Source organism: Necator americanus, chromosome X, assembly GCF_031761385.1.
Source record: "Necator americanus strain Aroian chromosome X, whole genome shotgun sequence".
Lineage (NCBI taxonomy): Eukaryota > Metazoa > Nematoda > Chromadorea > Rhabditida > Ancylostomatidae > Necator > Necator americanus.
This window is the reverse complement of record NC_087376.1, coordinates 19,619,677-19,644,767: the sequence shown is the minus strand read 5'-3', so window position 1 is coordinate 19,644,767 and position 25,091 is coordinate 19,619,677. Positions and strand designations below refer to the sequence as shown.

Sequence of the window (25,091 nt, the reverse complement as noted above, 5' to 3'; positions counted from 1 at the left end):
CTCCTCCTGCTCCTCCTCCTCCTCCTCCCACACGATTGATCGCAACCAACACGATTGTTCTGGTCATTTTACAACTGGCTTGGTGTTTATTGAGAAAGGCGATCGAACTGAATCAGAGGAGCAAATCCCTTTACTTTCCTTGTTGAATGTGTCTCCTCAACACACTTCGCGTTGATGAAAGAAGCTCGTTCTCTTAGTTGATGACATGGTTTGACGAACAACTCTTTCGGTTCGTACTTCGAGTTTATTTACGTTCGAACTAAAGTAGTGTGAGACAAAGGACGGTGAGCTGCTCGTTAATATTCATCTTCGCAATCGATTAAGTCATCCGAAAAGCAGTAGATCAGGTGGTGTGTGCCCATGAAAAAGAACTGTATAATAAACACTCGAAAAGATGAGCTAAGGCGAATTTGGTGTTAATTTCCTTAACAGCCTACGAAGGTGCATCATGTCTTAGATGACCCGAATTTAGAAACTTCGAGTGCTCAATGTGGAGTAGTGAAAGCAAATGACGAGAGAACATCTTCAGATTATCAATCTTGCTCTTATCAGAGCTAGGGATGGAATTGGTGATTGCGGGATCAGGGGTGGTTCCGCTCATTTGTCTCTAATCATCTTTAAAAAAAAACGGCGTGGAAGGTCAGAAGGGACCTGCGGAAGGGATCGGAACGTGTACATAGAAGAGCGTTCCAACTTACCTCGTAGGAACTAAAGCGGTTATTGCGCCGCTTCTTACGACTAGGGAGAGATGAGCGGTACCACCACGGATCCCGCAGTCTACAACTCCATCTCTAGCTTTTCCCGCAGAATCCCTCAACAGGGCAGATTCGTGGTATGCTGCTTTTAAGCGGTCTTTATCTAATATTTCAATAAGTTTACTTTTTTCAAGGTAAACAAAAGCAGAAAGTGTAGAGGATTTTACGTTTTCTGAGGATTCGTTTTTATCTTTTTTATGTGCTGTTGTTTTAGTTTCTGTGGTGTGCGTATGTATTGTTAACTCGGCCACAAATTTAGCACAGTTTCCAGCCTTCTGAATTTTATAATGAATTCCTTTACGTCTTTGAATTCGACAAGAGATAGTGGAAGTCTCATGTTTTTGGAGTAAAAGACTCAGACTTAATTTATTTATTTCAGAGACGGAAAGCACATATAAGTGTTATCTCAATCCTTTGTTTTCTCATGAGGATCTGACAGACCATTTTGTTGCTTCACTCGCAGTAATCAGTGAGTTGGTTTTGTTTCTCATCAAAGTGGGACACGCTGAGCGAAGAGATTGTCAGTTAATATCACTGTTTATACTTAGGCAACAAGGCATTAGGAAAGCATCATCGGCACAAAATGCGGTAACTAATGCGTCTCTCCTTATAACGGTGCAGGAGTAGCGCAGTTGGTAAGCGGTCCGCTGCGGACGCACGGTCAGTTGTTGGAAGCCGCTATAGTGCAAACCATATCTCCTTCATCCTTCATCTCTCCGGCGCCGATAAATTGCTACAGGATATGTAAAGGATAATGAATTGCAACGATTATGAATTGCAGTAAAATGCGTAGGCGCATCCTAAGCGGTTTGATATGCCAAGTACTCCATTCTTTATTCTTATATCCCTAAATAGAATCCGCTAAAAATTTTTAATAAGGATTACAATTCAACAAGAACGAGTTTACTCAAATTAAATTTTGGAAAATAGAATATGAAATATCACCCTGATCACCTTGACTCCCGTTGATCTTCGAACTGGTCGAGCGAGCGCCAGCAATTCTTCCATTTGTCCCGATTGTGTGCGAGAGTCGCTCAGTGGTTCCTCCTTTCGCGTGGAACACGAAGAGCACCATAACTTTTTTTGAAGGACTTCGTGAAAAAATCGGACCATTGGGTCGGCGGTCTTCCTGTAGTGCGGTTGATATCGCTGGGAACTGAGTCGCTCACTGCTCCGGTCCAACGGTTGTCGTTGAAGCGCGTCACGTGTCCGGCCCACCTTATTTTACTTTCCTTTGCAAATGCGGCGGCGTCTCTAATCTTCGATCGCTGACAAAGGAGAGAACTTCGAATCCCGTCCCTTTGAACTTCGAATCGCTTGCGTGAAACGGGATACTCCTAGCATCACTCTCTCAATTGCGCGTTCAATGACGCTCAACGCGTTTTCTTCCTGCTTGCGAGATGCCCAGGTTTCCGAAGCATAAGTCAAAACAGGTGGTGTTGAAGGGGTGAGTACGGAGCCGGGTATTCCTGGTCTTCTTCACTACATCCTCGATGCTCTTATACGCTCCCCAAGCCGCTCGTCTCCCCCTGTCCTGCTCGGGGGTCAGGTCGTTCATCATGTTCAATTCCCGACCCGGATAAACGTAGCTGGTGTGATTTGGGCAACATGGGCCCGTTTCACGCCATTTTATTCGCATTGTGGCGTCTACGCACAAATCGACGCCATGCGACCCGTCATGCCCCTCTTTATGGTATTTCGGTATGTTCGTTCCGTTGAGCGTGAATAGGGCATCTGAGACCCATCCGTTGCGCATGAACATCGTCTTTTGCAGATTCAGCCGAAGACCGATGTATCCACATGTTTCTTCGAATTCGGTCAGCATTGGTTCTGCTTGGCTGATGCTAGGTGTTATCAGTACGATGTCATCAGCAAAGCGTAAATGGTGTAGCTGCCGACCATCAGCCTCCACGCCCATGTGGCCCCTTTCCAACTTTCGCATCGCACTGCGTTCTCGAAGGCGGCTGTGGATTATTTGGGTGAGATTGTATCACACTGTCGAACCCATCTTTTCACGTCAATGATGATATTATTTTAGAATGGCGAAATTCTGGTCATGAAGTTGCTGTGCAATTCTCGAAGTACTTTTATGTGCTGAGTAGGGCCTTGGTTGTCCAAGGCTTCATAACCGCTTCCGTCTCAACTGAGTCGAAGGCCTTCCTCAAGTCGATGAAGGTGAGACAGAGCGGCATCTTGTATTCTCGTGATAATTCGATGAGTTTCGAAACAGTGTGAATGTGGTCAATCATGCTGAATCCTTTTCGAAACCCAGCTTGCTCGCATGACTGTCCTTCATCCAAGACTTTTTCAATGCTATTAGGGATCACTCTTGTAAAGAGCTTGTAGATGACGTACAGTAGGCAGACTGGGCGATAGTTGCCAATGTCGTGTGGATCTCCGTTTTTATACAACAACACGGTTGTTGCTCTTCCACTTCCGGCGGATGCTTTTCCCCGCCTCTGCAACTTCAGCCAGCACTTCTGCTCTTCTCTCTTTGAGGTCTTCCTTTATCATCTTTCTGCAAAACCTTGCGAGTGCGGACGTGAGTTCTTGGTTCCCTGCGGCTCCACGCTGGCGTATCAGCTCAAGAGTTTCAAGAGACAGGCGTCTCTTGGTGGTTTTGAAACTCTCGGCGTTCTTCGTGCAGTCTTGAAGGTGTTCAACGAGTCGGTCATATTCCTCATCGATGTTGTCCATTGCGGATCTAATTTAATCTTTTCGGCTTGCATCACCAGATCTTCAATGACCGCTTCCGATGCAAGCGTACGTGCGTCACAAGTACAGATCATCATCCCAGTCCTTTTCTATTTCGATAGCCTCCATGACTTTTTTTCCTGGATCTACCGTACTAGGCTTTCCTCCGGAATCAGGAGGCTCTTTCCCATTACTGTCACATGCGTAAAATTTTAAAACCCATGAGCAGATTGCAAGCCTCTAGTCCCATGAGCTTTTGAGAGAACGTTGCGTTCTCCTGCAGTGGATATGTGGAGCGTATTTGTTGGAGGCGACTCTAAACCGCCTCCCTTACAGTTTCCAGTCACTTGATCGCAGGCTTTTGGCCGGACCGACTTGCGGGATGCAAGAATGTCATGAATGAGTCCTGGCTCAGCAGAAACAGGGAGTCCATCTCCTGAATCCACCTTCTTCTCTGGGCAAGTACAAGGTCGCTTTTGCTTCGCGATTAGCCCCCTATCCGGGAAGCGCCACGAAGCCTCGCCACTAACCGGGTGTGATCCCTCTAGTGAGGGAAATCCGTGGAATATGAAACATAGGAGGTCCCAATTATGTTCACTAGACGGAAGCAACATTTTAAACGACCTGCTTCGATTTATTTCCGTAAGATATAGGGTTAATGCTAAAATATAAAGTTGAAATGTAATGCTCATAATCATTTGGTAAAATAAGACAGCGAACATTATTTTGTTTTTGAGCTTTATTTTTAGCTCTATTGATGCTGGTTATACTTATAGCGGCGGAATCGCCTTTGTGAAGAATGAAAGTGTGCGAAGTGAACTATCGCTAGCATAAATTCTGTACAGTTAACGAGATAAGACATAAACAGTGTCATCGCATGAAACGGAGCAAACGGAGAACTTAGAAGAAGAAAGAAAATAGAAGTAGAAAATAAACTACAGATGAAACAAGCCGCAGATAAATGCGAATAGAACTACATGGAAGGTGGGTTCAGGATGATGTTAAAGATTAATTGGTCGACAGATAGGTAAAGTTCCACTTTCGTAAGCTGAATCTTCAATTTTGGAATTTATGAAACATTTTCGACCTTGTTCCAGTTAAGAGGTGTTGTTTCTCACTTTCTCAAGTATTTAGTTTTCCTCTGTACTCTCTCACTCATTTTGAATTGCATTAAGGAGCGCATTACCACAGCGATTGCTTGGCCTGTGATCCTGTGCGACTACGTGAAGTCTTAAAGATGGATAGAACCTGGGACGAAAAGTTGAATGATGCAGAATTTTTCCGAAGCTAGCGTTCTATCATCTTCTGCTGAAGAACTGACGTCTAAAGTGTTTCTTGAGAAGTTGCGAAAATGACTCCTTTGTGGTACAACCTTAAAAAAGTTAAATCCCTAGATGTTTGCGGCGGTGCCGCGCATACAAGTCTGATTGTTACCTGCCCGTGGTGGCCCTGCTTCCACTAAGCGCAATATGCGTATGCGCCTTATGAACGTATGACCTATGTAATCCGCATAGCTACATTTCGAAAGTTTCCCAAATATTACGAAAAGGTGCTGTTGTCCACCACACTGCCAGATCCCATATCCAGATAGATCCAATGCCTGAGGGAAACATGAAATTTTTGGCAACAAACGTCTGTCTCATAACGTTGACCTGGTGGTCGCTATCTAGTGAATTCCAACAAATTGCTCTGTCCAGACTCCTGCGATATCCGCATGCACTATTTCCAGGACTGCAGGAAACAGGCACTTGAAATCGCCTCATTATCAATGTCGATTACTGCACCATCCACTGCGGCGATGCTGGTGAGAGGAAAGTAGGAGGCTGCGCAATAGCTGTGAGGAATGGCCGCAAAAAAACTTGATGGTGGAATTTGAGTCAACTTCGTCAAGATACGCCCTTGTACGATTGTACGAATACTCAAGCTCTGGATTGTAAGTTCTCAATCATCTACGGAATCCATTAAGGACTTTAACAAGGAGGATGACGCCTTTTATAATAAAGTCAGTAGTTGGTCCAGGATAGCCACCGAGCAGACGTTTATCGTCGAAATTAATGCGAAAGCAAAGATAAGATAAGATAAAAAAGATCTCGAACAAAAATCCTATCCTGCAAAGCAAGCGTCAAACAACGGCAATCGTTTGATAGACTTTTGTGAGCAGATGCTTCCATTTTCAAGAGAAATCATCGCCGCCATCAGCTTACATGGGAGATTTCAACCTTTTAACGCGTGTAGACCAGCGGAATATAAGAACTATTAACTACAAGGCGACTACGTTTTGACAAGAAACATCCTCTTGTCAGATATCCAGAATTCTAGAGCTGTGTGAGACGTCGAATTCGATTCCGACCGCCGCCCAAATCTTCTTAGCTTGAAGGTTTGGCTTCAGAAAAGAGGTCGAAGAGCTCAACTCCAAGTAAAGATAGATATGGTAAGACGGAATGATGAAGAATGCAGAAAGAAATTTTGCCCGCGGGTGTCGGCATGTATCGGGATAAGGACCAAGAAAAAACTTAATGATGCCGATTTCTTCACCAATTGTATTCAGAACCCTGCAAAGAAAATGCTCCTGGTTCAGATTTTGTATGCCTTTGTGAGCAGACGATTCTCATCGTTGCTACCACATTTAGAAGGAATCATTGACGCCAACAGCTTACGTGATAAGGCTTAGCCGAAGATGAGAACTCTTAAACTACAAGTCGACTACGTTTGGACAAGGAACATCCTCTTGTCGGATATCCGAAGATCTAGAACTGTGTGGGACGTCGAATTCGATTCCGATCGCTCAATTCTTCCCAGCCTCAAGGTGCGAATTCAAAAATAAAGTCGATGAGTTCAACTTCAACCAAAGATCGACATAGCAGGTCTGAATGACAAAGAATCCAGAAAGAAAAAACCTAATAACGGATCATCACATCATTAGTAAAAGGTTTTGCTTGACGGATGTCGCTGTTGTACCAGTGTTTTATACAGGAATGCAACATCACCCCCTCCACCAAAGGTTTTCGTTTACTTGGAAAGAAGAAAAAGCCGCGATGTTAAGAGAGAGAAGTTTCAGAACTATAATTAACTCGCATCTTTTCGCTACGCTAGCTGGGTATTGGGAAGATTCCGCAATGGACAGCATCGACGAGGAATGCAATTGAGTTTCGCACGAAGGCGCATCTTGACGACGTTGGTCCGAACTCTCTCACCATGCTGTTGTAGTTATTTTTCTCAGATATTGCGCACTTCCTTAATTCTGCTCATTAGCACAGCTGCAGTAGATGGTGTAGTTGTGATAGTGGGGTGATCTTTGAGGAGTGTTTCCTGCAATGCTGCAAACGGTGCAAAACGGTTGGTTGCTCCCAAAAATTCCATATTCCCATCAGGAATTATCATGAAACCATGGCCTATCATGGAATGGATTCGGGTAGTGTGCTGAACAACATCATCTTTGGAATATTTGCGAAACTGCTACGCATCAGTGTCATTGAACAGATTTAGTTTAGATGCGAGAAATTAACGCTAGTATTGAGTATGGCGACATAGCCAACTCAAGAGGTGTGCAACTGGAAAGTGGACGTCTTAGACAGTCATGTAACAACTGGTAACACATTACTATGTGTTTTTCTTAAAATTATAGTCATTATCATCGCACTCACTTTCATTTCTATGAGATGGGGATGATCACATGGGGATTCTACCCGGATCTTTTCCGTTCTTCTATTGTTGTGTCAAGGCCGATCATCACGCAGGTGACGCTCCACTCTGGATTCTTGTCAAGGAATTGCGTGCTGCAGTTAAAGCTATGAAACGTGACACAGCCCACTTTTTCACTGGTCTGGTTTTGACCAGTGAAAAACCTCGCAAAAGTTTTATCCATAAGAAAGGTGACCGAGAAGACCTTCGAAACTACTGCTCAATATGTCTGATTTTATATCAGTAGTCTTTTTTTGGGCTGGTAGTAGTGTTATTCATGTAATTCTAGAGTGTGCATGATGTCCTATCTTAAGAAAGAAAAGACCCTAGGCCAGTGAAAAACCTCGCAAAAGTTTTATCCATAAGAAAGGTGACCGAGAAGACCTTCGAAACTACTGCTCAATATGTCTGATTTTATATCAGTAGTCTTTTTTTGGGCTGGTAGTAGTGTTATTCATGTAATTCTAGAGTGTGCATGATGTCCTATCTTAAGAAAGAAAAGACCCTAGGCCAGTGAAAAACCTCGCAAAAGTTTTATCCATAAGAAAGGTGACCGAGAAGACCTTCGAAACTACTGTTCAGTATGTTTACTGAGCATAAGAAGTGTTTACAACGGTTATCCTCATGCACATGTCAAAAACGCTGCATTGAGCCCATCCTCAAAAACAAGCTGGATTCCGTCGGGAATGCTTGTCGTCCACCTGTATGGACCACATCCTTATCCTAGCCTTAGTCAATTACGAGAAAGCCTTTTACAGCTGAGAAATGCATGAACGCAACTATTAGCGCTTGCCGATCAAGGTGTGGACTATCGTATGAAAGGGAATTAGCCAATTATTACGTTCGATGCACCACTACGATGCAACTCTTCCACCGCCTCCTCATTGCACCCACTGGAAAGAAGGGTGCAACAAGGTTATGCTACACCGCCGAAGCCATTCATGGCTGCATCACTGCGACGAATAAAATCATTTGCTCGGGAAGAGACGGGCTTACACGTTGATGGTAGATTCCGCTCCGAACTTTGCAGACATCATTATCTTTCAGATAAGTACTATATGGACCACATCCTTATCCTAGCCTTAGTCAACTATGAGAAAGCCTTTGACAGCTGAGGAATGCATGAACGCAACACTATTAGCGAAGCAGAGAAGATGCTCAGGGAATTAAATGAAGCAAGAAAGAGAATAGGACTGCGAGTAGAGGGAAAGAAGACACAGTCATGAAGAATGTCTGCTGCGAAGAAAGAGGAATGCAACTTAAGGGTCCCAAATCGTGGTAACTTTATCATACACGTACTTCGGACGTTACATGAATATGGAGAGCGACTTGGAGGAAGAAGTGAATGTAAGGTTGAGAGCAGCATCAGCAGTATTTGCAGGAAAAAAAGTCTTGTCAGGAAAGTTACCGACCAAGGGCTCTGTTATGGGGCAGAGACGTGAGATGTCGTGTAACCTACGCACACAACACCTATCCGGTCTTCGCAGCTCCGATTTAGGAGAAACGTCCCGTATTCGTGACCCAACGGAATATATACCGAAAGCTAAACACACTTGAGAATCCACGATATTGAGGACTACAAGATCGTTTGAGTGGATTTCAAGAGATGTTAAACTACCTCGCTGGAGGCCGCCAATGAGTAGGGTGATGTGTTCGCTGCACGGATGGACCAGCTGAGAGCTCGGCTGGCCGAGCAATTTAAGTATATAAGCAAGTCTTATTACACTCTTGCTTATTCTAATCAAACTGATATAACATATACCAAACTTTCAAAAGTATTTCAACCTTACAACATCTAAGCTACAAAAATCTCATTTTCCCTAGATTGCCGCTGATCTCCAGAAAGCGAGGCCATTTTGTTTTGTCTTTTCTTCATTTCATTCCATTCACGATTGACTCCAGAATAGCTTATCCTTCGTCTCCTTCTTCGTATTTAGTAGATCATCTTTTCTCAACTTATTCTATCGTCTTTTGGAAATCTAGCAACGTACCCATGATTGTGTTTTCCATCTTCCTTTTCTTTCGGCAATTAACCGTAGCTCTGTGGCTCCCTTCTGAAGATTGCTTGACAATGCATGTCCATATTTGGGAGTTGTTATGCTGTTGTACTTGAGAGCTGTACCGCGTATTTGGGAAATTATTTGTTGCGAAAAACTTCATATCGTCTAGACTTCAAAGGTAAATTGGAGCGAGCGAGGAACACTATGAAAAAAAAAACTGCGGACAAAAAGAGGTTATCGAAAACGGAGGGCGGTCGTTAGGTACCCGCAGCCGATTGTGTGCAGCCGGATAAGTGTCTGTAGAAGAGGCTGTCGGGAGGCCAGATCAGGCATATCTTAGGTTAGCTGTGACCACTAAGCCGCGCCCATCGATCATCACGTCTCAGTGGTTATGTGCCATGTTTTTATTGCAATAACGTAATGGAGTTGACTTCTGGGAAGGTTCAAAGAACAAAGTGGCAGCAACGTACCAACGTAGAAAATGAAAATGCTAAAAAAGAAGGAAAAATAGATGATTACAAAAACAAAACAGCATTAAAAGACATTAATGAAACTGAAATCGTTCAAAAATAAAAGTTGAAAAGTGTAAGAACCTGGTCGTTGGAAGGCGTATATTTGTCACTGGAAAATTTTTATAGAAAATATAGACATATATTTGTATTTATACAGAGTATTTAATTTATTGGTGCATTGTATTTATTTAATACTGCATTAGTTTGTAAAAATTTTGATTTGTTTGTTTTACACAAATAAAATACTATTATTTTCTATTTCTGGCATTTCGACTGTAATCTTTCGATGTATCTCTATACGTAAGCGATCGATAGCCCGTACAGAAGCAATGCCAGAGGTAACGTGCTCCTGTGAGGCATGTTTCGTACCTCATTAGACGATGAGGGGCGAAGATGGACGATATGATGGGCGGGACATAAGGCGAACGCAGCGCAATGCTCCGCTGACGCTATTAACTGCTGCGCAGCACAATTAACTATCACCGTTGCTAGTCATTTCTCCTTAGGATAGGTTGTCGCAGAGGCTGCGGGTACCTAACGGTACGCACCCATTTAAAACTTAGCCATTGAGGCACTTTGGGAACGCCATTACGCTTACGCTTCCGTGCTATGCCCTCGTATTTGCCCTTCCACACACTAGACTAGACTACTTCTCGCGTTTAAGCGTGAAATGCGCACGTACCCATTACATTTATTTTGACATAGTTCGCTTTTCTTTCCGGCACTATTGGCAAAGAGTTGGAAAGCTCGAGGAATTGTAATACTTAGATGATGTGGATTTCGGTCAAGTGAAAATCAATGATACACTTGGAGATGATTACTGGTGCAGCGTTCACATATACTGGAAGTGAATGAGCAGAGCGCGACACGTTCCTGATTTGAACAGGGCAGAGGGAAGACTATGAAACAGAGGAGGCGTACGTCGCGCCCACTTACTTGCACACATTTGCGCCGATCATATGTGCAAGAGTAACGCAAAACTTTAACAGAAGGGTTTTTGATAATAAAAGGATCTACATGTGTAAAAGCTTCAGAAATCCTTCTAATTCAATGTCATAAACATCGATTGTGTTCATTTTAAGTGAGATTGGGCATCCCAGCACTTCTCCATCTAGCTGGGTCTTTCATATGCTGTCTCGCGTTCGTTCTTGGAATTGCTGGTCACCTCCAAAGGACATCCTACACTTTGTTTTCATGTATCAACTACATTTGTGGAGGTAAGACTTATTTCTTGGTTGCCAACCCTATTTCGATATCGAAGTGAGCAATTTAATCGAAAGCACACAGAATTAGAAGAAAAAATTGGAAGGTATAGCTGGCCAATTCCAAAAACTTTTGGAATGCACTCCGCTTGCCAGTTATTCAGGTACATCTAAGTCGTAAATAAATTAAATAAATTAAAGTAAATAAATTCACCAATAGTTGCTGTTTTTGGATAATTTAACTTTCGAGTATTTCCGACCAATTTCAGAAGAAAATATTCGGTTATGACAAGATCTGTGTCTGGCTTCGGTATTTGATTTTAGATCACGGTATTTTTACTGCTTCAGTGCAAATCCTTCAGACTCACTTCTTCACTATAATTTCTTTTGCTGTAGGATCGGGAAGGGATTTTATGGATCAAGTAGCGCAGAAAAGTTTCAATTGGCAGAGAACTTAGGAGCCATAGCATTGTCGCGACGAATTCTAAATAAGAGATTATAAAAGGACGCTTCTTCTCAGAAATATAGATTCATCAGTCATATACCTGAGGCATTCAGGTATAATATACTGGAAGTTCAATAGATGTACGCGCATGATTTCTAATACCTATACCAAACGGTGGGAATATATTACAGAGAGGAGGATGGGATACACTAATTGTCCAGTGAACGTTACCCCCGCGATGTTGTCGCTGTCTGCTTTTTCTCCGACTGCGAGAGGTCTGCCCCGTCGAACGACAGCTATCGCTGTTTTTGCTGCCGAGCCCCTGACCGACACCTCCATTCCTTGGGAAGATTCACCTCTGGGCTCAATTGTGTGAGAAAGGTTTTGAGTTTATGTTCACGAAGTTGAGTGTAACCAGGAAAAAGGTTGGATGAACTGGCAATACAGGTGCGACCTTCACCTATTCCTGCACAATGAGGTAACTCGTTCTCGAGATTAAGAATGTAGGAGCCGTATATTGAATAGGTCCTTTTTCGTTTTCCTGTAATTTGGCCAGTCTTTCGGCGTCTTCACCTGTGTCGTCTGTGCTCCCGTTGTTCATCAATTCGGCACCAGTAATACTTTCATTTGTCTGATTGCGCGCAAGGGTCACTCAGTGGCTTTTCTTCTCACGAGCGATTAGAAGAACATCGTTTTTTTTTCTTGAAGGTCTTCGTAAAGAGGTCTTAGCATCAGGTCGACGGTCTTCCTTCGGTGAGTATGATGTCGCGCGATATCCAGTCGCTCACTGTTCAATTCCAACATTGACAAATTGAAATATCTTGTTATAGTTTCCCTGGCACATGCGGCAGGGTATCTGATCTTCGATCGGTGACGTAGGAGTGAACTTCGAATCCCCACTTTGATTTGCTTAACACTCTTAACACTACTCTTTCAATTGCGAGTTTTGTGACGCTGATCGCAATTTCGTCCTGCTTGTGACACTTCCAGGTTTCTGGAGCGTAGGTAAAAGCAGGAAGGACGGTTAGTTGAAAACGGAGCTGGATGCTCTCACTCCTCTTCACTATCCTCGATGCTCTTATGTGCTCTCCGAGCGGCCCGTTTCTTCCTGCACAGCTCGGAAGCCAGCTGGAGCATTCGGATATAGTCGTTCCGTTGAGTGTGAATAGGACAATGCAAACCCATTTGTATCTCATGAACATCGTCTTGTACAGGCTCAGCTGAACACCGATCTTTTTACGCATTCGTTTCCCTTGATTGATACTTGATATTATCAGAACGATGTTATACGTGAAACGAAGACCCTTCTACTCTCATGTTATCCCATTGAAATCCTCGCATCGCGTTCTCAAGGTTGGCAAGGCACTGAATATTTTGGATGAGACTGTGTCACCCTAACAAACCTCTCTCTTCAAGTCGATTGTGACATTACTGTAGACTGGATAAATTTTGGTCGTGCTTGCTGCTATACAACTCACGAACTATCCGTATGTATGGAGCAAGTACTCCTGGGTTTTCCAAGACTTCCATGACTGCGTCAGACCCAAATTGATCGAAGGCTCAAGTTGATGAAATTGAGACACAGCGGCATCTTGTTCTTTCGCGATATTTCTATAAGTTTTCAAACTGTATGTATGTGATTAATCGTACTGATCCCTTTTCGAGATCCAATATAAGAAGGGAAACTCTGCTTGGTCGCATAGTTGTCCTTCGTCTAATGTTCCTTCTATCCTGTTTAAGATTAGTGTTGTGGAGAGATTGTAGATAACAGACAGTAAACAAAATGGGCCATGCCGATGTCTTGTGGGTTTCCCTTCTTATACAACAGCACGTTCTTGCTGGTTTTCGATTGCTTAGGAGCCTTGCATTTCGACAAATAACGAGTGGAAGCCTTCACTATTATGTTGATGAGGACTGGCGGTGCGTTCTTCAGATGTTCAGACTTGCTTCTGTCGGTAACGGGTGAAGTACGATTCTTCACCTACATGATGGCATGTCGGACTTTGGAAAGAAAAGCCTCTAGAATAAAATGTCCGTTTTCTCGCAGATGGGGAGAAGGCAAGTAGACGTGGCTGTCAAAGATATCTGAGTAGAAGTCGTGAACGACCTTGCCCATCTCCTTTTTGTAGTTGTTCCATCTGGATTCTGGAGAACAGTCATTTTTGTTTTACGATAGGCGAAGTTCCGATGGGCGTAGCCAATTCTCTTATCCTCCTCTGCTGCTTCGGCCAATTCCATTGTGGCGTCTACGCACAAATCGACGCCATGCGACCTGTCATGCCCCTCTTTATGGTATTTCGGTATGTTCGTTCCGTTGAGCGTGAATAGGGCATCTGAGACCCATCCGTTGCGCATGAACATCGTCTTTTGCAGATTCAGCCGAAGACCGATGTATCCACATGTTTCTTCGAATTCGGTCAGCATTGGTTCCGCTTGGCTGATGCTAGGTGTTATCAGTACGATGTCATCAGCAAAGCGTAAATGGTGTAGCTGCCGACCATCAGCCTCCACGCCCATGTGGCCCTTTTCCAACTTTCGCATCGCACTGCGTTCTCGAAGGCGGCTGTGGATTATTTGGGTGAGATTGTATCACACTGTCGAACCCATCTTTTCACGTCAATGATGATATTATTTTAGAATGGCGAAATTCTGGTCATGAAGTTGCTGTGCAATTCTCGAAGTACTTTTATGTGCTGAGTAGGGCCTTGGTTGTCCAAGGCTTCATAACCGCTTCCGTCTCAACTGAGTCGAAGGCCTTCCTCAAGTCGATGAAGGTGAGACAGAGCGGCATCTTGTATTCTCGTGATAATTCGATGAGTTTCGAAACAGTGTGAATGTGGTCAATCATGCTGAATCCTTTTCGAAACCCAGCTTGCTCGCATGACTGTCCTTCATCCAAGACTTTTTCAATGCTATTAGGGATCACTCTTGTAAAGAGCTTGTAGATGACGTACAGTAGGCAGACTGGGCGATAGTTGCCAATGTCGTGTGGATCTCCGTTTTTATACAACAACACGGTTGTTGCTCTTCCACTTCCGGCGGATGCTTTTCCCCGCCTCTGCAACTTCAGCCAGCACTTCTGCTCTTCTCTCTTTGAGGTCTTCCTTTATCATCTTTCTGCAAAACCTTGCGAGTGCGGACGTGAGTTCTTGGTTCCCTGCGGCTCCACGCTGGCGTATCAGCTCAAGAGTTTCAAGAGACAGGCGTCTCTTGGTGGTTTTGAAACTCTCGGCGTTCTTCGTGCAGTCTTGAAGGTGTTCAACGAGTCGGTCATATTCCTCATCGATGTTGTCCATTGCGGATCTAATTTAATCTTTTCGGCTTGCATCACCAGATCTTCAATGACCGCTTCCGATGCAAGCGTACGTGCGTCACAAGTACAGATCATCATCCCAGTCCTTTTCTATTTCGATAGCCTCCATGACCTTTTTTTCCTGGATCTACCGTACTAGGCTTTCCTCCGGAATCAGGAGGCTCTTTCCCATTACTGTCACATGCGTAAAATTTTAAAACCCATGAGCAGATTGCAAGCCTCTAGTCCCATGAGCTTTTGAGAGAACGTTGCGTTCTCCTGGAGTGGACATGTGGAGCGTATTTGTTGGAGGCGACTCTAAACCGCCTCCCTTACAGTTTCCAGTCACTTGATCGCAGGCTTTTGGCCGGACCGACTTGCGGGATGCAAGAATGTCATGAATGAGTCCTGGCTCAGCAGAAACGGGGAGTCCATCTCCTGAATCCACCTTCTTCTCTGGGCAAGTACAAGGTCGCTTTTGCTTCGCGATTAGCCCCCTATCCGGGAAGCGCCACGAAGCCTCGCCACTAACCGGGTGTGATCCCTCTAGTGAGGAAGACACGTGGATGCAATTAATATAAATTCATATATTGCTCTTCCATCTCCCAACAAATCTTCAGGGAAGTTTATTCTAATTTTCTAAAACTTCTGAAATAATCTAAACTTACTAGACATTTGATTTTCAATGAGTAGCACCGCATGAAAATTCAAAGGATCTCCGCTGCCATGTTACCATCCCAAACCTAGAATTTCTTTCATTTTGCTCCGCCCGCGCTCAATTCGTTTACCGCCCCACTCACTTTCCCTCAAACCTCCTACGATCAGGTACTGATGAGTAGTGCGGGTTTCTTTGATGTCGGTGGTACAGACACAGAGTACAGAATAGAGGTACAGGTTGATGAGGCTTTGTCTGCAGTAGTATGTATATGTTTGGTATAGCAGAAAAGTATGCAGTAGTTCAAAAAGTTGATAGCTTTCAAGGAAAGAAAAGAAAGAGAAAAAAAAGTGTTGAGCTTAAGTTGACAACACTAGTATTTATCAACTAAAACAAATAGATATGTGAAATTGAACATGTTCACACACAGCGTGGTAAAATGAAAGTTATCTATACAGGGAAATTAGTCTTTCCATCGCTACACAGCCAGTACTTCGTTTAGTCTTCAGATAGCAGTCTAGTGTTGTGCACTTTTAATTTTTTTGTCACTTTGAAAATGGAGAATAGAGAAATGCACTTGCGCGATGTGGCACTTCGGGAATTTAAGCAAGGCAATAGTTCTGCGGTCACGGCTCAAAAAATATGCAATGTATATGGTGCATATGTATATGGTGAAGGAGTGATAATTGATCGGGCGCTTAGAAACTGGTTTGCTGAATTAGAATAAAAAGTGCAAACTGTCTGGCGTTAATCAGTCTTGGGATGCGCCACAACGTTCCCATTAATTTAGAATTTTTTAAGGTTCACGAACGTGTAACTTTCCTTAACTGGCCTATACAGTGACTTGCGGTCAATGATGAAAATGATCGTGTAGATAGCAGAACCTCTAACAGATTGTGGTACACCGGCCCTTTGCCAAAATACTTTTTGGAAATGTAACTATTAGAGACGAAGCAAGGATGGGTCGCCCTTCACATTCCGATGATGATATTTTGTGGTCAATATTGGGACAAAATCCACGTCTTAGAATAAGAGATTTAGCAGAGAAGCTCGCTACGTCAGAGTCACTATAAATCGTCATCTCAATAAACATATGAAAAACAAAAGCAAAGTTATCTATGACTCAACTTAATACACAATATACAAAGGCCTTTACATTGACAGGTGAGTTTTGGGTGAATGATATCGTCACAAAATAAACAAGGTTCCGCATCAAAATGTCATTGAGAAAAATTTCTTTTTTGACAGTCGCTGCCTGACACCACACCTACTGCCGTCTTTTTGACAATTTAGTTCTCGACTTCAATTATTCTGATCTGCAAGTCAGTAACGAATCAATATGCAGAGCTGTCGGTTGCGTAGGAAATGAGGGATAGGAGCCGGTGAGTGATGCAGCTCAGACAATGGAATGTTTTCCATATGTAATCGAGAATGGCCCATATCCTATAGTGTCAGTAATGATACTCCAAGTGGTATTCTAAGCAATTAGTTGGAGAGTCCCAATAAAATGCGATGAAAAAATTTGTGATTAGTCTGACCAATCTCTTGACTTGAACATTCGTTTTATGGTTATGATTTACCAGTCTGAATGCCCGGCTAAAGCCGGACTTCAGACTTTCGGTAATTTTAGCTTCGCTCCCCTTCACGGATCAATGAAAGTTAATAGTAGTGATGTTTTCTGTAAAATTAGATGTGTTTTTTTAACAACGCTTTCCTTCTCTTCTTTATATTATAAATTAAGGCGAAAGGTTACGGAGTTTTCCTTCCAAAACGCGTCAATTCTACATTTGGAGAATATTCGATCATCAGCTACAAACACTCCTTCAGAATAATAATATAGATACAATTTGAATAATATAGATATAGGCCAGAATAATATAGATACAATTTGAAAGCATTACTCGAAGTATGGGTGTTCCTCCTGTTTTCCCCCAATAGTTATCACAGAATGATGTTTTAACATAAAATAACGTGAAAGACATCATCCTACCGATAAAGATAACGTTCCACGTCAAATCACATAAACATTTTGCTACTATTTAAGCAGCCAGTTTCTGAGAACGGCATGCTACAAACTTGAGGCGAAAGAAGAAGGAAATAGGCACACGGGAGTAGTCATAAAGGTGAAGAGCAAAGCACCAAGTGGTTACGGCTATGAAACGGGTGCAGCCATTTACCTTTTGCGTCATGCACACTAATTTATTGCGCTTCAATGACCGGGTCCACCGACGCCGGTGGATCCGTCGCACCCCATATTATAGCAATCTGGCGCGTTGGACCCGTCGCACCCCCTTCTATAAGGTATCTGGCGCCGGAGCGCTAGTGCAACGCCGGTGGACCCGTCCCACCTCCTTCTACAGGTATCTGGCGCCGGTGGACCAATCCGACGCCGGTGGGCGAGCGTCCGTCGGCTTCGAATTGGTGCGTACTTCAGACTTTCTGTGTTGTTTGCTTCGCTCGCCTTCACTAATCAACGAAAATTAATATTAGTGTTATTAGTTCTATGAAATTGGACTCCAGCAATCTTTCTTTCTTTTTTATATTACAACTATAAGCGAAATATTTCATAGTCTTCTTTCTAAACGCGTCAGTTCTACATTTGGAGAACATTCGAACTTTAGCTTCAAACACTCCTTATCAATATATTGTAGACAAAATTTAAAAGTATCACGCGAAATATGGGTTTTTCTCCTGTTTTCTATAAACAGTTATCAAAGAATGATGTTTCGACATAAAATGACGTGAAAGACATCATCTTACTGATAAAGATAACGTTCCACGTCAGATCACATAAACATCTTGCTACTATTTAAGCACCCGTTTGCATGCGTGTTTCCACTTTCTGAGAGCGGCATGCTACCAACTTGAGGCGAACGAAGAAGGAAATGAACACACAGAGAAGTCGTATAGGGTGTAAAGCAAAGCGCCCGTGGCCACGGCTTTGAAACGGCTGCAACGATCTATCTTTTGCGTCATTCACACGAAGTTATTGCGCACTATTTCGACGCCGGTGGACCTGTCGCACCTCCTTCCATAGGTATCCGGCGCCGGCGCGCCAGTGTAACCCTTGTGGACTGGATCCGTCGCACCCCTTCTACAGGTATCTGGCGCCGGTGGACCCGTCGCACCCCCTTCCATAGGTATCTGCCGCCGGTGGACCCGTCGCACCGCTTCTATGGGTATCTGGCGCCGGCGCACCAATCCGACATCGCAGGACCCGTCGCAACCCATTTTATAGCTATATGACCATAGCTCACCAATCCGACGCCGGGTGGACCCGTCGCACCCCCTTTTTCGAATTTTGTGACACACAGACAAACACACACACACACGGACTAAGCTAGTTATTATATATCATGATTGTAAGTTTGTTGTATATGCCCAAGTCTGGATTTATCTGTAAAAAAAATATCTCACTTGTGTAGGTAGAATCACGATCTGACACTAGTTATTGAGGATTTCAGTGCTTAACATAAGGTAACATAATTGATCAATGCTTTCGCCACTTTCTTTGTTGCCTAGTTAAAAATTAGGGTGCAAACTGCATATTTGCTGAATGCGCACCGATAAAACAATTTTGTTTCCGCTAGTACATTGAGGAGAAGGTACCATGATCTCTGTATGGATTTTTCAAAAGATCGCAATAGGAATGTAAAAGTTTCCATTTCCTCATGAGTGCATGACCGGTTGGAGTCTTAATTGCCTGCCATATAGGACAAGATCTTAGGAATTGATTTATATTTGTACGCATATTTGACCCGTAATAAAGTAAGGATAAAGTTTCTGGCGCTAATCAGTCCGCTTGGGATGCGCTCTCACGTTCACTTCGATTCAGAATCGTTTGAGATTTACGAACGTGTAACTGGCCTATACAATGACTTGCGGTGGCTAGCCGATGTGTCAGGTCAGTGTTTTTATCCTTCCAGACAAGTCTGGTACCAAATTATCGACCCCAGAGGGGTGAAAGGCTTGGTGAGCACTAGGGCGGATTCGAACCTCCGATCGATCGTGCAGGAAGCGGGACCTCTAACCGCCATGCTACACCCGCCCGTCGCTAAGATTAAACTAGAAAAACTAAAGTAGAAGCTAAATTAGAGCTTATCAACGGGATATTATGGAGTATGTTTACTATTTTGGGACTGTTTTTTTGGTGTAAATTTCGAATGGGTAGATTCAGTTGTGGTGTTTTGTTGGGTATGCGGTGCAAACAGTTGTTGAAAAGAGAGTCTTTGTCAAATGTGTCAGAAAATTCATCTGGGAATTTTCGAGTTTCCATTGAGGAATTTGAAAGCCATAGATATTTAATCTTGATGTCGAACGTACATATCCACACTGATTTTTCTCACAGTTTGGCTGCTCACGATTTTGTTTTCAATTCACTAGTTTTCTACTCTAACCTTGCTAGAATAACCATTGGTATTCATTTAATTAGGAACAATGTTTTTCTTCGAGAAATGGAAAAACATGGAAAACTTGTCACGCCCATTATTTATGTGATGATTTCGTTAAAGAAAAATCAGTACGACGACATATGTAGAATCTTTAGCCACTAATATTCTCCAAACAGAGGAAGAAAAATTCTACATTCTTTTGGTTTGAATACATTTACATTATCGTAATCATAATCATTCTTTGCATCATCTTAGTCATTTCAACTTTACTACACTTCCAATCCATTATTATCTTCTAACTCATAATTAAAGCATTTCGATCCCATCTTTCTTTCTGATTAAAGCAGAGAAAACTGACGATAGCAAACATGTATAGCAAACAACAAACAGGAAATTCATTGATGTGTGGGTCTCATGAGGAACTGGCACCGGATTTTAACATCCCAGGGATACGACAAAGTGGGTGCACCTGGCTGTAGTGTACCCTCACGAAGAAATGGTAGCCATTGGGCTTGCGTTCGGCATCGATGGCTCACGCCTTGCCTCGCGGGAACACTTACTGGGAGACCGCGAGGCCATACTTTCCTGTGTTTGATCCTTACTCTGGCTTCATGGCGTCTCGTACACCGTGCTCTGACACTTGTGTGATACCACTGGCCTCCGCCCCGGAGCGCTCACGGCCGTGCTCATTGAGTCCTTTTGCAATACACATATATTTGTACATATACCAGATTGCTTAGTCACTCTTTCGTGGCTCCTGTGTACTTGACTGCACATAGTACACGGTGAGTTATTAATCAGTCTTCGTCCCACTCCACACATGCATACATAATACAATATCAAGGGGCGGGGCATAATGGCCTTTCACTCACGGGCTAAGCACATGCAAATCGCCGGACGTATGAGCAAAGCTTGGACGCGGTAGCGTGTGCTTCACTCCACCAGAGCCTCAGGGACGCCGGTTGCCTCCATTTCGCGGCAGCTCCTCCTGTGGCTGATGGTATTACTCGAGAGTTGTGCTTGTTGTTCGTTTGGCTCATTTCCGCTCGCCTTCCCCATTCCGCTTGCTGACCCAATAGTGGCTCGAATAAATGGCGAAATGCGGAACTGCGGCTTTCATGGAGGCAAACATGAGCGGGGCCTTAAGCTCGCGCAATGTAGAGACTTTGTCGTCCCCGCTCAGACGGACCCTTTAGATAGAATGTAAGAGAGTAGTGTCAAGTACCCGATTTTTTTTTCCGTAGCAACAAATCTCGAAGTTCCATTCACTTCTGAGGTAATATCAAACCTGTTTTGCAGGGAAGAATGGTGACCTAGGACATTATAACGGTCCCAAAAGTAATAAGATAAACTTTGTTCCACATGCGATGTGCAGTTCCATCATTTTTGTGGTTTACAATGACTAAAACACAAAGTTGAGCTACCTTTTCCCTTACGAACTCAAGGTTCCCCCGGGCTCGGTTTAGTCGGACTCTGATTGGTTCCACGATAACATGCATTTTTCATTTACAAAACATTTTCCGCATTTCTGCTTGGCAGACTGATCTGATATATATCTGATCGTTCTTCTTCCATGAAGAATTTTGCTATCTTACTACTCTGTATGTGGGAACAATTACTCATTGTATTCTTCTTTTCCGAAAGTTTTCTCTAAATGAATTGTTTTGATTGGTGTCCTAACAACTGACTACCTCATTTAGGTATAATTCTTTCTACTGCTGTTCTGATGGTAGTTTGTGTGGTCGACGATGAATTAGCGCCACGAATGAAACCAAATTCTTCTGGCGAGCCTAGCAAGTTCAGTTATTCGTATGGTAGGTTTTTTAAAGGAGAAGATACAGCCTAACACATAAAGTGCTCACTCTTTTTCTAAAGGGTATCCATTCTTTTTCGCCGCTTTATCGTTCTTGCCAGTACAAGTTTGTGCTTGCCTCCAATCGTATCTGTATTTCAGGTGCGTTCTTTTCTTTTCGCACAAGCAGGCTGATACCTTCGTCTGCTGATCGTAGATCCACTTTTTACTCCTACAGTAGATTGAAGCAATGTCTCCCGAAATTGTTTGATTCTTAAAAAAAACCTTTCTTGGGTACTTAGACAGCCCGCCTTCACTGAACGTGCGGGCCCCAACATCTTTTCACTCGTTTCATTCCCTCGCCATTGTCATCCAAAATGTCCTCAAATTTCGTGAGCGGCGTTGACGAGGTCCTTGAGCCGTATCCATGCAGCGAACACGTCACTCCATCTCGTTGGCGGTCTCCCTCGGGGGCGTTTAGCGTCTCTTGGGATCCACTCTGGCGTTCTTTTAGTCCATCTATCGTCGATTCTTCTCATGTCATGACTGGAAGATCTGTGCTTTGTTTTTTTTTTCTATGTATATTCGGCTGAGTCGCGAAGACTGGACATCACTCTTAAGTCAGAGCGTCGAAGACCGGATGGGTTTTGTGTGTGTGTCGGTTAAACTTCAGAAGACATCTCTCAAGGACCCTGAGGGTAGTGAGTAACATGAGTTCATGGACATGGCAGCGGTGTCCACCCACGTTTCCGCTCCCACCTTGAGGAACAAAAGTAACAGAGCGCTGGAAGAACTGCAGAGTCAAACTCATGAGTATGGAGATTTTGATTCGTCAGTTCTCCCGCAGCTTCCCTGAAGGGTGCGAATGCTACCCACACTGCTTTCATCCTTCTATTCATTCCTTCCTTCATAGAACGATATTCATAGAACGTCCAGAGTAGTCGTGTGACGAAGTTTGAACGATTTGGGAGTCTTCAAGTTATACTCCTTCTTCTTCGCATTAGACGTTTTTCATAAATTGTGACTTCTTTCTGTTTATTTGCAGTCTTATTTTCTACCCTGCTCCATTCAATTTTTTGAATGTCGCCTCTGCTTTATTGCTACTACTCGAAAAGAGAACGATGCCGCCCGCAAAACGGAGGTTTGAGGGGAATCTTTCATCAACACGTATGCCCCTTTTTTCCCATGAAGGTGATAAAATTATCCATTGTTATGCAGCCGTGAACAACTTCGGCGATATAGTATCACCTTATCGTTCTTCCCTTCCAATACATATGGTGAGGGGGCGGTAGAAAAGCTGTATCGTAGTGGTGCATCGATCGTAGCAATTGGCTGTCGTCACGTACGACGCGTCCACACCTTGACCGACCAGCTCTTGCGGTATTGTATTCGTTTCTATGCTGTCGAACGCTTTTTCATGGTCGACGAAGGTTAGAACAAGCAGCAGTCGATATTCCCGGCGAACCTCTGACAATTTAACGGTCTAGATGTGGTCCATGCAATTGAGCCTCTGACGGAATGCAGTTTGTTCTTGAGGCTGGGCTTCATCAGGCGTTCTAGATATGTGCGTGAGAATGATCTTGGTGGATACTTTGTACAAGACGCTCTGCAAGCATATCGGATGGTAGTTCCGAAGGTCCTGTTGGCCACCTGCCTTACGAATAAGAACGGTTCGCGAGGTCTTCCACTGGTCTGGGATTCTTCTTTTCCGAAGAGGGAGAATTAGGAATGGAACTTCCGGAGAAAGGTTCCAAGATGGAACATCACCAGTGGAAATGATAGGGGTTGACAGAGGAGTAGACAAACGGAAAAGGTTCGAGTAGAACCTCTCCGTGATGATTTCCATCTCACGATGAGAAGAGGTGCGAATCCCGTCTTTGCTCAACAAGACCTAAGCGGAATATTATGTAGGTGGAGATCTTTGCAGCACTTCTTTAAAATCCTTCTTCTTTGTGCTGCTTCCAAAATCTTCTTCTGCATGTATTTCGAAAGATCCTCCTGCAACGCCTTTCTGCAGCTAGTGTTTGCTACTAATCGCTCAATGTGCGATGCATTCGGATCAAGCCTCAAAGCCCTTCTTCTCTCCAACAATTCCTTGGTGGTCTTCGAAATTCGATCCAAGTTTGTCGTGCGCGGCTTCGAGGCACGTTCAGCGCAGGCTCGTTATCCTCTCAGCAGCATCTCGTAGTCCGCGTTTGGGTCCTCCTCGATGTGCCAGTCACCTTAACACAAGGATTCCTTGAGCATGCAATCGTCGTATATGACTTCTTTCCTTTTTTGCGGACAGCAGACGTTCTTTTCCATCGTGTGGCTAAATCGCAGTTTCGCATGAAGGAGACGGTGATCAGAACCACTACAAAAGGATGGTATTTCCGTGACATCAAACAAACGCTATCTCTGGTTGGCGAGTATGTGAACAATCTCCGTAAGAGTCGTTACATGGAGCGATTCTCATGACCATCGACGATGATAAGTGAGTGGCGAGCAACAGTCCCACGTGCCATTTTGGTTTTTGTTCCCTAGCCTAAATCTTCAGGATTCATCGTTGCTTATCACTTCTCTTAGCTCCCCATAAAACGCATCCATTTCGGATTTATCAGCTTTTCGTAGCTGGTGACGTTTGTAAGTAGCAGTTGATGATAACTTTGGATTCTGAGGACGGAAGTAAAGAATGGCCAGATAACGTGGTAGGACTCCGTGAGAATCGATAAGATGGATGGCAGATGTGGACAACAAAAGCAACGCCGCCTATGTTTCGCGAGGGGACCTTTCTCCGCAAGCTATGAGCGCACTGCTTGAGTGTTAGTCGTAGCTTCAACTGTTCTTGGTCTCTTTTAGTGCAAACACGTGGAATTTGATGCGCTCTGCAGCTCCGAAAAGGGTGTGTAAGCCCGCGTTTGTAGGCACTGTTCTCGCGTTGTGAGTACAAAGTCTGAGACAGGCTCCTTGGCGAGTCGTGCACCTGCCGCCTTGGTCCTGCGTCGAAGATGTCCTGAGCAAAATGAGATCTAGTCGCCCCTCATCGATTGCCGTACCGTTCGACGTTTCGACGAAGACGGAAAGGCCCGGTGTGCAGGGTACTGAGGCAGTGAGTATGCTGGAGCAGCAGATAGATTTCCCCTATTCTAAGCAGCTCTGCCATGGCGGGCTTAGCTTTCACCACAGGTCGTCGCCCAACCTATATGGATTAATGAGCCACCTTGCGACATTTTGCCAAGACGGTAGTGAATCCTGCCACTGATTTATTTTTAGCTTACCTAGATACTTAGATACTTAGATGGCCCGTCTTCACTGGACGTGCGGGTCCTAGCATCTCTTCCACTCGTTTCGTTCCCTCGCCATTGTCATTCAAAATGTTCTCAAATTTCGTGAGCGGCGTCGACGAGGTCCTTCAGCCAATCCAGCTGAGCTGTCAACTGCTTTATCAGTGCAGCGAACACATCATTCCATCTCCTTGACGGCCTCCCTCGAGGTAGCTTTGGCATCTCTTGGGATCCATTCTAGCGCACTTTTAGTCCATCTATCGTCGATTCCTCTCATAATGTGACCGGTTCATCTGTGCTTTGCTTTCAATATGTATTCCGCTGGGTGACGAAGACGGGACATTCCTCTTAAGCCGGAGCTGCGAAGACCGGATAGGTGTTGTGTGCGCCGGTTGAACTTCAGAAGACA

The 25,091-nt window shown here is 44.0% G+C and overlaps 6 protein-coding genes across 8 annotated transcripts in view; 1 reads left to right on the top strand and 5 right to left on the bottom strand.

Moving 5' to 3' along the window:
• Positions 1 to 23,145, top strand: part of RB195_024243 (uncharacterized protein) — a gene marked incomplete at both ends in the record, with an annotated part of 32,381 nt that extends 9,236 nt beyond the window's left edge. The window contains 5 exons of one of the 3 annotated variants that reach the window (XM_064211946.1): positions 1,135 to 1,224; positions 10,725 to 10,859; positions 21,328 to 21,441; positions 21,503 to 21,581; positions 22,980 to 23,145. In XM_064211946.1, the coding sequence (XP_064067827.1) occupies positions 1,135 to 1,224; positions 10,725 to 10,859; positions 21,328 to 21,441; positions 21,503 to 21,581; positions 22,980 to 23,145 (584 nt within the window). Of the gene's footprint in view, positions 1 to 1,134; positions 1,229 to 1,303; positions 1,383 to 10,724; positions 10,860 to 21,327; positions 21,442 to 21,502; positions 21,582 to 22,979 lie in introns of those variants that run through there. The other 2 variants (XM_013437899.2, XM_064211947.1) reach the window with 2 other exon arrangements.
• On the bottom strand, positions 2,119 to 2,697 carry RB195_024248 (uncharacterized protein; the record flags this gene model as incomplete). The annotated part of the gene is made up of 1 exon (XM_064211952.1): positions 2,119 to 2,697. One exon carries the CDS (start codon positions 2,695 to 2,697, stop codon positions 2,119 to 2,121), a length of 579 nt encoding a protein of 192 aa, XP_064067832.1.
• Positions 2,843 to 3,452, bottom strand: RB195_024247 (uncharacterized protein; the record flags this gene model as incomplete). Its single annotated transcript, XM_064211951.1, has 2 exons — positions 2,843 to 3,212; positions 3,283 to 3,452. 2 exons carry the CDS (start codon positions 3,450 to 3,452, stop codon positions 2,843 to 2,845), a joined length of 540 nt encoding a protein of 179 aa, XP_064067831.1.
• RB195_024246 (uncharacterized protein) lies at positions 12,340 to 12,819 on the bottom strand (the record flags this gene model as incomplete). Its single annotated transcript, XM_064211950.1, has 2 exons — positions 12,340 to 12,509; positions 12,768 to 12,819. The coding sequence occupies 2 exons, from the start codon at positions 12,817 to 12,819 to the stop codon at positions 12,340 to 12,342; spliced, it is 222 nt and encodes a 73-aa protein (XP_064067830.1).
• On the bottom strand, positions 13,309 to 13,830 carry RB195_024245 (uncharacterized protein; the record flags this gene model as incomplete). Its single annotated transcript, XM_064211949.1, has 1 exon — positions 13,309 to 13,830. One exon carries the CDS (start codon positions 13,828 to 13,830, stop codon positions 13,309 to 13,311), a length of 522 nt encoding a protein of 173 aa, XP_064067829.1.
• RB195_024244 (uncharacterized protein) lies at positions 13,976 to 14,585 on the bottom strand (the record flags this gene model as incomplete). The annotated part of the gene is made up of 2 exons (XM_064211948.1): positions 13,976 to 14,345; positions 14,416 to 14,585. 2 exons carry the CDS (start codon positions 14,583 to 14,585, stop codon positions 13,976 to 13,978), a joined length of 540 nt encoding a protein of 179 aa, XP_064067828.1.
• Positions 23,146 to 25,091: the final 1,946 nt, after the last annotated feature.